This window comes from Pseudonaja textilis, chromosome 3, assembly GCF_049901715.1.
Source record: "Pseudonaja textilis isolate UNSWEBS1 chromosome 3, rPseTex1.2, whole genome shotgun sequence".
NCBI classification, from domain to species: domain Eukaryota; kingdom Metazoa; phylum Chordata; class Lepidosauria; order Squamata; family Elapidae; genus Pseudonaja; species Pseudonaja textilis.
The window spans coordinates 190,734,345-190,748,039 of record NC_141992.1 but is presented as its reverse complement, the minus strand read 5'-3'; the positions used below and the strand labels follow the sequence as shown (position 1 = coordinate 190,748,039).

The 13,695-nt window shown below is 41.2% G+C and overlaps 1 protein-coding gene across 1 annotated transcript in view; it reads right to left on the bottom strand.

Annotated features, from left to right (window-relative positions):
- Positions 1-13,695, bottom strand: part of TG (thyroglobulin) — a 160,486-nt gene that overhangs the window by 59,441 nt on the left and 87,350 nt on the right. Inside the window, exons 38-41 of the mRNA XM_087930406.1 lie at positions 11,141-11,363; positions 8,140-8,227; positions 4,377-4,536; positions 45-244 (exon numbers count right to left, since the gene is read on the bottom strand). Coding sequence (XP_087786532.1) covers positions 45-244; positions 4,377-4,536; positions 8,140-8,227; positions 11,141-11,363 — 671 coding nt within the window. The remainder of the gene's footprint in view (positions 1-44; positions 245-4,376; positions 4,537-8,139; positions 8,228-11,140; positions 11,364-13,695) is intronic.

Genomic DNA, 13,695 nt, shown 5'->3' with positions numbered 1-13,695 from the left:
AGAATTTCTAACACCTTACTCATCTGAAAATAAATAGGGCTTACCATCAGTAGTGCCCTCTTGAAGAGGATTGGGTTTGAAGCTCTCTTAAGAAGGTGAATGCTGATAATATCCGCTCCCCTGTCAGGTGCTCCAATTGTTATCTGTCCTGCATCTCCCCCAAACCTTGCAATGTTCCTCCTTATCCATTGTAGAGCTATGTCTTGATCCAGAAGTCCCCAATTTCCACCTGCAGCACTGGAACCTACACAAATAAATAAACAAAGGGAGAGACAAAGGGTTGGCACAAGGGATCAAAACAACATATAGCATTTCAAATATCTGGAAAGAAAGAATATCTCTTAGAACAGGGGTCCCCAACCACCGGTCCGTGGACCGGTACCGGTCCGTGGAACATTTCCTACCGGGCCGCTGGTTTGCTGGGTGCTGCCATCTTGTTTGACGAGAAAGTGCTTCCGGGTGAGCTTTTCCGGTTGGAAAGCGGCGTTTGGGTCCTGAAGGAATCCTCGCGTCTTAGTTTCATCGAAGGGGGGGTGCTTCAAATGAAACTAAGGCGCGAGGATTCTTTCAGCACCCAAGGCAAGGCGAGCCGAGTGACCGTCCCGAAGTGATCCCAAAGTGAAGCCCATCGACAAAGGTACAAAGGAGGAGTTGAAGGTGGCCGGGAGAAGCGGGGGACAGCCGCTGGCCGGTCGCTCGGCTTGCCTTGCCTTGTCATGCATGCTGATGCCGGTACCGGGCCACGGATCATTTTGTGATGCCGGTACCGGGCCGTGGCACAAAAAAGGTTGGCGGCCACTGCCTTAGAAGATCAAGACTTTCCAGGAGGACAATTAGTTGAAAAAGATAGATAGATTAGATAGACAGATGATAGATAGATAGATAGATAGATAGATAGATAGATAGATAGATAGATAGACAGATGATAGATAGATAGATAGATAGATAGATAGATAGATAGATAGATAGATAGATAGATAGATAGAATACTTTCTTGGCCAAGTGTGATTGGACACACAAGGAATTTGTCTTGGTTCACATGCTCTCAGTGTACATAAAAGAAAAGATACATTCATCAAGCGTCAAGAATCATAAGGTACAACACTTGATAATAGTCATAGGGTCCAATAAACAATCAAATTATACTAGAAAACAGTCAATAAAAATCATTAGGATACAACCGACAAAGTTACAGTCATACAGTCACAAGTGGGAGGGAATGTGTGAAAGGAAGGATGGGAGAATTAATAGTAATAGTAATGTAGTAAATAGTTTGAGAGGATTGAAGGAATTATTTGTTCAGCAGAGTGATGATGTTCGGGGAAAAACTGTCCTTTTGTCTGGTTGTTCTGGTGTGCTCTATAGCATCATTTTGAGGGTAGGAGTTGAAACAGTTTATGTCCGGAATGTGAGGGGTCTGTAGATATTTTCGTAGTCCTCTTTTTGACTCGTGCCTTATACAGGTGCTCAATGGAAGGCGGGTTGGTAGTAATTGATTTTTCTGCAATCCTAATTACTCTCTGAAGTCTGTGTCTGTCTTGTTGGGTTGCAGAAACAATTTGTCTGAAATGGTAACAGGGTCTGCTGCCTGAGCAGCAGGCTGAAGACCTCCAAGCTCCCTTCCAACTCCATTAATCTGCTGTCATTCTGTTTCTCCTTACATTATTCTTATATTAAACTTATTAAACCTATTGGCACATGTCCTTTAACAAAAAAGTGTGGTTGAGAAAGAAGACTTAATAAGAAATTCCCGTGAAAGTCTCAAAAGGAAGAATTAAAAAAAGTAATCATCTGAGTAAGTGGATGTATCCTAGACTATCAAATTCACAGAGATTAAGATCTGGGTTTACCACTGAACTGAAGTTTTGAAACAACTCTGAACAAAATGTAGGGCATTCTATAAAATGAGCCCATGTGCTGAACTCAGCAGGGAAGAAAAAGAATTGAAAAAAAAAACAATAAAAGAACGGAAGCACAGTACGTTGCTGTAACATTTTTTTTTTCCACTAACTGAGACTAGTGGAAAGACTTGTGAAAATAAAGGTGTGATTTAGCATCTTTTTTCTTTGAAAAAAAATACTGCTTTTCTGATAAGGAGGTCAGAGTTGGGAGCCAACAAGATGGGAGTATTTGTCAAGAGCTCAGCAATTGGGGTGACACCATGAAGATTAAAAGATTATCAAAGTCCAACCCCCCACCCAAGCAGGATACCCTACACCATTTCTGACAAATGGCAGTCCAATCTCCTCTTGAAAGCTTCCAGTGATGAAGCTTCCACAACTTCCAAAGGCAACTTCTGTTCCATTGGTTGATTGTTCTCACTGTCAGAAAATTTCTTTTTATTTCCAGGTTGAATCTCTCCTTGTTCATTTTCCATCCATTATTCCTTGTCCGGCCTCCAAGTGCGTTGGATAATAGCTTGACCCCTTCCTGCTCTCTGTGGCAGCCCCTCAAATATTGGAAGACTGCTGTCCTGTCTCCCCTGGTCCTTCTCTTCTCTAGACTAGCCATGCCCAGTTCCTGCAACCGTTCATCGTATGTTTTAGCCTCCAGTCTCCTAATCATCTTGGTTGCTCTTCTCTTCACTCTTTCTAGAATTTCAACATCTTTTTTAGTGTAAAACTGGATGCACTATTCTAGGTGTGGTCTTAGTAAGGCTTTATAGAGAGGTATTAGTACCTCACTTGATCTTAATTGTATCCCTCTGTTGATGCAATTTAGGATTGCATTGGCTTTTCTGGCTATCACCGCACACTGCTGGCTCATATTTAGCTGGTTGTCCACTAAGACTCCAAGATCCTTCTCACAGTTACTGCTATTGAGCCTGGTTTCACCCAGTCTATATGTGTACTTTTGATTTTTTTTGCCTAAGTGTAGGACTTTAGTTTTCTCTACATTGAATTTCATTTTGTTAGATACAGCCCAGTGTTCTAGTCTGTCAAGATCCATCTGGATCTTTTTTTTAAAAAAAAAATATTTTTATACATAAACATTTCTGAATACAGTGTTTTGTCCGAGACTGCTATTTACAAAGAATAAGAACCATAGCTAGTACTATAGAAATATTGTCCCATCTTCTAATAAGAATACTTATAATATCATACAATATTGTAGTTATACACCATCTCTGTTTTTAATAAAAACATTCATTGTTTTCTTTCTCTAACTTCTACCCCTTGTCTTTAACCAGTCATAGAATTTATTCCATATCAAGTAATATTCTGAGTCTTCTTTTTCTTTTATTTTTAAGGTTAATCTGTCCATCTCAGCACACCAGAGAAAAGGAAAGTGGCTTAAACACTTTCATGGATCTTGAGCCTATCATCTAGGGCAGGGGTCTTCCAACTTGACAGCTTTGTGGACTTCAACTCCCAGAATTCCTCCTCCAGTCATGTTAGCTCAGGAATTCTGGGAGTTGAACTCCACAAGTCTTAAACTTGCCAAGTTTGAAGACCCTTGATCTAGGGTGTTGGCTATTCCAGTTTAGTATCATCCATAAATTTGGTATGTTCCCATTGTATCCCCTTAGATGAACGTAACAAATTATGAAGATACTGAAAAGTACTGGGCCTAGAATAACAGGAAGAAGAGCCACTACCAAGCCAATATAAGTAGTCCTCAACTTACAAAAAAAAAGTGACATGACCATTTTCCCCACTTATGATTGTTGCAGCATCTTCATGGTCACATGATCATAATTCAGCTACTTGGCAACTGGCATGTATTTATTGTTGCGGTGTCCTGAGGTCATGTGATCAGCTTTTGCGACCTTCCGACTAGTAATGTCAGTGAGGAAGCCAGATTCTCAAGAACCAACCACTTAACTTCCGATTGTGGCAAGAAAGGCCGTGAGATGGGCCAAAACTCACTTAACGACTCTCTCACTTAGCAACAGAAATGTTGGGCTCAATTGTAGTCATAAGCCGAGGCTTAGTTGTAGTTAGATGAAAGGGCCTTGAGTCCAGTCCAAGGAAGTAAAAAAAAACCTGTCAGACTAAGCCTTCCTTAGTTCCTACAAAAACAAAGTGAGTGAGAGAGAACATATCCCTAAATCATCAATCTGATATTTGCTTCTTTAAAAAAAAAAGTCCATATAAGGTTTCTAATCTATCGAAAAGCTATTAGTCAGTTTTTAACTAAACTGGTCGGTTTCCCTATTTCTGTGAACTCAATTAACTTTTTAATCCAATCTTCCTCTGGAGCTTTGTCGTTGCCTTTCCAATGTTATGCAAACAATAACCTCATTGCCATTTCCAATACAGTATTAAATTCCGTATTTCTTTCCTAATTCCATTTCCATAAGACCCAGCTGGAATGATTCTGGTTTCATCATTAAAAACAAAAAAATCCTATTTGCAAACTGAGATACAACTTACCACTGCTAAAAAAGCCAAAAACTCCAACACGGTAATTTGCAGTTATGACGATGAGATTTCCAACTCCAGCTAAGTAAGAACCATCAAGGGATGCTTTTTTGCCTTGGTCGTCATCATTTATGCTGTTGTGGAAGAAAACCAGCACTGGTAGATTCCCTCCCTGTCACAATAAAGGATAGATTTTGTTATTATTGTTGCTAATAGAAATATATTACAGCTGCTGCTGTCTCCTACACACTCTAAGCTGCTACAAACACAAATTGATAAAAAGCAGGTTAAAACATTCTAGATAAAAAAACATACTAGAATAAAACATATTAGATAAAAAGCAGTTTAAAACAATCCATAGGCAGCTCAGAGTAAAACAATTAAACATTAACATTAATTAACAATTAAAACCGTTAAAGAAGCTGTCAGTTGAGAACTAAGGTCAGCCATAAATAATATTCCTTAATGTTGCCCTTCTCTTAGCATTGCTAACTTGTCATCCTCATTGCAGCCAAAGTTGACCTGGGCCAAAAATATCTACTGTGGGGGAGTTCTAATTTTAACTGAAAATAGCAGAGGTTCCTAGTTTTCTAATGTGATCTAATATACTTTATAATTCATGAGTTATAATGATAATTTGGAAGAGTGAAACTTCTAGGACAATCTTGAACCTCCACACTCATCGACATCTTTCACCTCAAATCATTGACACACCCATATTGTATCATTTCAGTAGAGAATGCTGAAATCTTGCAAAAAGATCATGGAATTCTCCCTTCCTTCTTCCCTTCCTTTCTTCCTTCCTTCCTTCCTCCCTCCCTCCCTCCCTTTCTCTCTGCCTCTGTCTGTCTGTCTGTCTCTCTCTGTCTCTCTTGTTCTCTTCCTTTTTTATGTTTATAAATATTTTTATTACTTTGTATCACAAATCCCATTTCTATATTGAACAGTGTGTTTTCTAGGTATCCAAAATGTTAAAATATAAACATCATTATAATCATGTGCATACAAACATATATAAGATAATATCAATCCTTATCAGAAAGTATACTATCTTCCATATTGACATCGATTGTATAACCATCAGAATATTTACTAATCAGTTTTTCTTTCTCGTGTAGTCCATATTTCACATAAATCCACTCATTTAACCTCTGTTTCTATCAACTAGCCATTTGTAGAAAAGTTCCCTTGTTATAAAATATTCCGAATCTTCTTTTTCTTTAATTCTTAGAGTTGACCTATCTATTTCTGCACATTCCAGAATCTTTTTGATTATATTGTCATCTTGTTCTCTCTTTCCTCTTTCCACCCAGATCATCGCATTCAGCACTGCATGGTGAATGAAAAGATTGCTGGTCCCTGAATTCTTCCCTGAATTCTCAAGGGGTTACTAGAAAAAGATGTAAAAATTTGGTGTGAGATCAATCTGCTAGAAAACACACTAATTCGTGGCCAAGAGCTTGCATTTGTGTGAAATTTAAACATATCCTGGTTGTCTCCGCAGATAAAGAATTTCCATTTGAAGTCACATAACTGCGCCCAGGTAATTCTGAAGGTGTTACCAGAGCTCAATTCGCCTAGACTAACACAGTTCTCCTCCTCTATCGTTTCAAAACAATAGTTCTCTCCAAAACCTCTTCATCTAGTTAAATTGGAGAAAAAACACAACAGACTGTTAACACCTTCCTCTTTCATTTCTCCACAACCACTTCAGTGTTCGGAAGTAAAGCCCTTGAATGCCTGATTATGAACAACAGGAAAAGCAGAAAAACTGAGCAGAGCCTTGAGAGCTGTTTGAAAGGGCGGTAGAGAGAACCGAGGCATGAATGTAGCACCTGCCTGTGGCTTCTTACACCAAACCTACTGTATCTTTTCCTGAGATACCTGACATAGGGCAATCCTATAATGCTGGGGAAAGATGCAGCAGCTTTAAAGAGTCACAGATGGGTACATTATCCCTGTATGTTCTGAGCATCCGTTTGGTTTTCAAATCAAAAGGACTACATCCAGTGGAGGAACTGCCCCACTGCATTAAAAATCTAAAATGTTTCCAGTAAGTCGGGGCCATGTTTCATTCCACCCTTGCACAGGAATATCCCTGTATCGGCTTCCATTCAGCTGAAGTGCAGTTTAAAGTGTTTGGAGTTTGAGGGACATGAAATCCATGGGTCTGAAGCCACTTCATCACCCTCTCACTTCCTGGTGTTCTTTCCACTCCCAAATTCTCAGAACAGCTTTGTAATAATCTATATAGATATATAAGAGCGAAATACCACTCATGCAACATTACAAAATCTCCACAACCGTAAAGCCTACAAGCTTGAAATTTGGCAGGTATGTTCCTCTTGGCTTCTAGGTGCTTACTAAGAAAGGATTTTTCAAAATGAGCATTAGTATTTCATATACTATTATTAACATGCTCTGATGCTAAGGAGTTCTACACTCCCTCCCCACCTGAAAAGAAATCTGTTCCAAATGCAAAACACAAGCAAAGGAGAGGAGTTTCAGTTTCAGTTTTAGTTTCACAACAGCAAACCAGCTTTAGTACAGAACAATTGAGCTAAGCTATGCCCAGGCTCCTTGCTGTCTCCTTCTTGCTCACACAGCAAATACTATTTCAGTTTCCATGTTTCAGTTTCCAAACAGCCCTCAACTGTCTCACACACTGACAGGATGCTAGCCAGATGAATACCAATGGATACTGGTCGGCAGAGGCACAATTTTTTTTCTTTATTTTCCTCCCAAAAAGCTAAGTCCAATCACATAGTTTCGTAGTGAAGCATGGGTATAGAGCGAGTGATACACAAGTCATGTATGGTTGCCTTCTTTCATTGGTTATAGGAGAAGAGAAGGCAGAGCTGGGGGAGGCAAAGTTAAATGCATTATCAGCCTAGAGTCATTACGTTGCCACAAACGTCCAAGTCCAACTCCTCCTGAATTCTTTTTTTTTTTAATTGATTTTCTATTAATACATTTCTTAGTGCTTTATAAACATTCTGTTGTCTGGGTACTTAATTTGCTTAACAATACCATTTATATTCTTAATCTCCTTTTTCCCAACCATTGGTAAAATAAATTCCATGTTTGATAATATTCTACATCCTCTTTCTGCTTAATTTTCAATGTCAATCTATCCATATCTGCACAATCTAGTATCTTCTTGACTATTTCTTCATCTCATGGTATATTTTCATTCTGTTGAACCTTATCTGGCACCAATTTAGTTTTGATCTTTAGTTGACTAGGTTCTTGTGTACAGCGTTGAGTAATACAACTCGGAACTGCAACTTAACTGTGTCCCTGATCCTTTAAATGTAGCATCTTTTGACCTCCCAGTGTGATTTACACCTCTGTGTTTTTCTAACGGTCTCCCAACCTAATATTATTTATGTTTGGGTTATTATTATGTTATTATTTATGTGCAAGGGGGACTTTGATCATACCATTGTGGGGGCCATCTTGACATTTTGACCACTCTGTGGGGACACCCCTGTCTCCAAGATATTAACCAGTGTAAAAGAGCTTCATAATGCGCCACATGGACTTCTACACAATCAAAATCCCTAATGGTCAAGGCTACTAATTTCATCAACTGCTCGCCCCATTTTGTCTAAAAATGACTGTGACATTCCATGCATATCTAAGCATAGATCCAAAAAGACCCCATTGTCAATGGGTTTAGCAACCTCATCTCATGCTTCTTTCCTCAGAGTAGATTCCTGGAATAAGGGAATGGTCAGAGAAGACTAAGGTGGTGCGTTAATCCAGTACTTACATTGTTCTGTGGGACAAAGATGTTCAAAAACAAGCAATCTTCACTGACTGAAGAAAGGCTATCATCTCCTGGTTGCCAACAGTTAGCTCTAAAGATACAATAAAGTTTTAGTTTACTTTATTATCATTGCACCTCGTACAACGAAGTCAAACACCATCTTCAGTGCACATCATGACCATGAAAATAAACACAAACACACATCCTTCACCATTCACACATTGAACCGAAACCCCCCAACACCACACCAACACTGCACTATACAGTATAATTCAAATGAGCTACTGCTCTGGGATAGAAGCTGTTTTTCAGCCTATTTGCCCTTGTTTTTACTATTCTGTACTGTCTGCCAGATGGTAATAGTTCAAAAAAAGGGGGTGCCCAGGATGAGATGGATCTTTGAAAATGTTTTAAACTTTCTTAAGGCAGCGGGAGCTATAAAGCTCTTCCAAAGAGGAGAGAGGGCAACCAATGATCTTCTGGGCAATGACGTTAACCCTCTGGAGCGCTTTCCTATCTGCCCCTGTGCAATTGGCCAACCATACAGAGGTGCAGTAAGTTAAGATGCTCTCTATGTTGCAGTGGTAGAAGGTCACCACCAGTAGTTCATTCATTAAAGTACTTCATGATTTGTTTAAAGTTCTAGTGATCACAAGGAAACTGTTGTGGTTCACTGGCAGCAGGCGCAGATGGCTAAGGTCTCAGAGAGCGAGGACTCAGATGAGGGGCCTGCGTGCGATGCAGGGATGGGGCCAGGGCTATCAGGGAGTGGAATGCTTTTCTTCCCTTTGCTGCTACTCTTTATCATACTATGTAAATAACGATAATGCTTCTGTCTGCAGACTCTGTTGTTTGCAACTCTCAAATTATTTTCTTATCCTGTACTTAATACAAGGGTGTGATTCAACCGGATCAATGAGTGCACGCTTCACATTCACTCAGAGCATTTGCTACTGACTTTCTCCAGCAATCTCTCTGTGTTAAACAGTTGATGTGCTGTGCCACGCGAATCAGCTGAGCTTGAAAACCAGGATATAAATCAGACCCTGGGCGGGCGAGTGGGCCCAACAGCTGATCGTCGGAGCGAACCAGTTCGCTCCTAGCTGATCCTTGGAGGTACCAGTTCGCATGAACCAGGCTGAACCAGTAGAATCCCACCCTTGACTTAATACATTTACTCTAAATCGTAAGTCCACAGACTGAAGCCTTATTAACAAAGCACTATACAATTAAACAGGGAAAGCATTATTAATCAGTAAAGACATAACAAAGAATTCAGGAGTGCAGATTACAGCAATATTACAAGAAGGCCTTTCAGTGTCTTTTTAAAATTTGATTTCTTGCACGAATCCAGAATTAACAGTTTCAAGTAGCTTTTCAGCTAGAATGAATGCTTATAAATTTATATCTAATCGAGGGCTGATCTCTTGAAATGCCTGCACCATTACAACAAAAAAGACACCTGTCAGTTCACATCTCACTTCTAAAGACCCTAACGATGGATGCTTTTTGCTCTTCTGAAGTAAAGGAATGCAATAAAGAATGACAATGTGGCTCAAGACAACATACACCACTGTTGTGGGTCTTAACTGAGCACCTGGATGACCAAGATAGGACCTCTTTTGTGGTAAACTGTCAGCACAATCTGGCTGAGTTCACACAACCCACACAAGTCAGGTGCCCAAGAAATTAGGTCACCCAAAATGAGAGTTCCCTCAACCATCCAATCATACCAAGCAAGACCAAATGGAAAAAAAAAATTAAAAAGAAAAATTACTGCCATTTTTGTAAACAAGTTAAGGTCAAGCTTGAGAATTTAGTACAGTCGCTTTCCTTCTATGGAAACTCCAACATGGGAGGAACTATCTATGTAGGTTTTCCTTCTACATTGGACCACATAAAGATTACAGGTCTTTCTTGAAACATGGCCACAACTGGAATCAGAATTTCCATTGCTAAGCAAGGCAGTTGTTAAATGAGTCGTGCAATGTTTATGATCTTTCTTTTTTGCCAAGGCCCTTAAGCAGGGGTGGGCTGTTGGGGGTTCGCAGGGGTTCAGATAACAGATAACAGATAAACAGAGTTGGAAGGGACCTTATAGATCATCTAGTCCAACCTCCCCACCCAAGCGGGAGACCCTACACTATTTCTGACAGATGGGGAGTCCAATCTCTTCTTGAAAGTCTCAAGTGATGAAGCTCCCACAACTTCCGAGGGCAACTTCTGTTCCATTGGTTGATTGTTCTCACTGTCAGAAAGTTTCTCCTCATTTCCAGGTTCGGGAGAGCCCCTAGCTAAGATTCTGTGCATTTTAGAGAACCACCACCCCTCCCCTCCCAGGAGCCCCCCCGCAGCCCGTTTTGGATGCAGGTAAGTGCAGGTGCACACGGAGGCTCAGGGAGGGCAAAAACCGGGCCTCCCGGAAGTTTGGGAAGGCCGGAAATGGGCCCGTTTCCAGCTTCCGGACAGTCTCTGGAATCCAGGGAGGCCATTTTCACCCTCCCAGAAGCTCAATACAAACCTCCGGAGCCCGGGAAGGGTAAACACCACCATGGTGCAGGAGGCCAACTAGGCCACGCCCACCATGGCCACACCCACCACCAACCAGGCAGAGAACCCTTTGCTAAAATCTTTGAAGCCCACGCCTGTTCTTAAGTAAAACAGTGCAGTTGTTAGGTAAATCAGGTGGCCATTAAACAAATCTAACCTTCCCCCATTGGCTTTGCTTGTCAAAAGCCAGCTTAGAAAGTTGCAAATGGCTACCATATGACCCTGGAATGCTGCAACTATCATAAATGCATCCTGGTTGCTGAGCACCCAAATTTGGATCGGGTCACTTAACAACCGCGGCGATTCGCTTAATCACTGTGGCAGGAAAGGTCAAATTTCACTTAAGAAATGTCTCACTTAGCAACAAAAAAGTTGGGCTCAATTGTGATCATAAATACTTTGTGATATTTAAGAAAATGAGTCTCGGTTGTTCAAGCACCCTTGGTCTTCTCACCGGGTTGTGGTTGCATTCCAGAAGTCTGTCCAGGTGAAAGGCTGTGGAGGATGGAACCGATTCTCTCCCACCGGAGGCGCTGCATATGGAACTCCGAGGAATTGTCCAATGCTCTTCCATTCAGAACCCACCCGAATTACTCGAGAGATTCCCAACATGGTCCCTTGGGATGGGATGAATACTGAAGGCTCATTGTTTCTTTCCACAGTGGGTAGGATCACATCTGCACAGAGATTAAAAAAACAAAAACAGTATCAACACTAGAGATCTTCTAGGTTCTATTATATCACATGACCTAAAATGGACACCTAAGATCAAAAACGTCATCAAAAAAGCACAACAAAGAACGTTCTTTCTGCACCAACTCAGAAAGTTCAAACTGCCCAAGGAGCTGCTGATCCAGTTCTACAGAGGAATTATTGAATCTGTCATCTGCACCTCTATAAATGTCTGGTTTGGTTCTGCAACCCAACACTTCAGAGGATAATTAGGACTACAAAAAAAACAATTATTACCAACCTGCCTTCAATCGAGGACTTGTATATTTCTTTTAAAAGGTTGTGAAAATATTTACATACATATTACATACATATTTACAGACCCCTCACATCCCAGACATAACCTGTTTCAACTCCTTCCCTCAAAACGACGCTATAGAGCACTGCACACCAGAACAACTGGGCACAAGAACAGTTTTTTCCTGAATGCCCTCACTTTGCTAAACAAATAATTCCCTCAACACTATCCAACTATTTACTAAGTCTGCATTACTATTACTGTTAATCTTCTCATCACTCCTTATCACCCATCCCCTCCCACTTGTGACTGTATGACTGTAATTTTGTCACTTGTATCCTTACAACTTATATTGACTGTTTCCTAGTATGATTTGATTGCTTATTGTACCCTATGACCATCATTAAGTGTTGTATCTGATGATTCTTGACTTTTGACAAATGTATCTTTTCTTTTTTGTACACTGAGAGCATTTGCACCAAGACAAATTCCTTGTGTGTCCAACCACACGGCCAATAAAAAAATTCTAATTCTAATTCTAAAAACTCTTTGAGAAGAAGCTTTAAGCCTAACGATGCAGGTTTCAATCTGGGGACTCTATGTTAGACCAGGGCAGAGGTGGTATTCAGCAGGTTCTAACCAGATCTGGAGAACCGGTAGCGGAAATTTTGAGTAGTTCGGAGAACTGGCGAATACCACCTCTGACTGGAGATTTTACAGTATCCTTCCCCTGCCACGCCCGCCAAGCCACGCTCACAGAACTGGTAGTAAAAAAATTTAAATCCCACCACTGGACCAGGGGAGTCCAACTCAATTTCATTGAGGGCTGCATCAGGGTTGTGTTTGACCTCGGGAGGGCGGGGGTGGGGGGCGTGGCCAGGGGGAGTGGCCATCATGATGCCACTTGTGTCAGGGGGCACCTGTGCTGGCCCGAGCGCTCTGCCAGCGAAAACAGACTCCTGAACTCTGTTTGATTGCCTCCTGCAACCCTCTGGTTGCAAAATGGGCTCCCAAGCTCCATTTTGGGCTAGGACGGCCTCCTGCAACCCTCTGCCAGCAAAAACAGAGCTCGGGAGAGTCATACATGGCCCTCGCAAGCTCCGTTTTCGCTGGCAGAGGTACTGCGGGCTGCTCCTTCCTTGTTTCCAGGCCAGATCTCAGCACCCCATGAACCAGATTCAGCCCCCAGGCCTTGAGTTTGACACCCCTGTGTTAGACTAAAATTCACCTTGGCCAAACCTGCTTATAAGCCATGAGATGCAATGACCATTACAGAGGCTCTTCCCCAAAAGTGGTTGTTGTTTTAATCACTTAGTTGTGTCTGACTCTTGGTGACTTTATAAGCAATTGCTCTCCATGCTACCCTATCAAGCACAGATTATTTCAGTTGTTGGATGTTCATCCTTGCGTCGACCTTCCTGCGATCAAGCCAGCTTGTCCTTCTTTGCTTGCTTTCCTTCTTGATCCGCTAACCATTTCTAGCATCATTGACTTCTCCAATAACTTTACATGCATTACATGGTCAAAGTAAATCAGATGTGGTCTTATGATTTTAGATTCTAGCGATGGGTCTGGTTTTCTACAATTCAGCGCTTCTCTGTTGGTCGCGCTGCTGTCCATGGTAGGTGCAACAATTTACATATAATATTTTTTTTCTCAAAAGGACTCTGCAGTTTTTCTTTAAAATTCCTTTATCACTCTAATGAGTTATATACTGCATGTGTCTTCCTCAATCTTGGGTTCTCTACGTAGACCTGGGACTTTGAAGGTTCTTCTACACGTAACTTAGCTGTTCCTATCTGCATTCTTCTGCAGAGGAAGCTCCGATGTTATTCCTGGCATCTGTTGGAGTCACTCTCGATCTTAGAAATCACATCCCCAAGTGCTGCTATAACCCTTGCTAAATATTGCTAAATATTGGCCTTCACTTTCCACAACTTCTCTATTTCCTCCTTTAGGCCCTGCTACTTCTCTAGTTTCTCGTCCTCCTTCTTCCTGATGTAGCTATCACTTGGCAATCCCCAAAAGGTGCTTTTTTC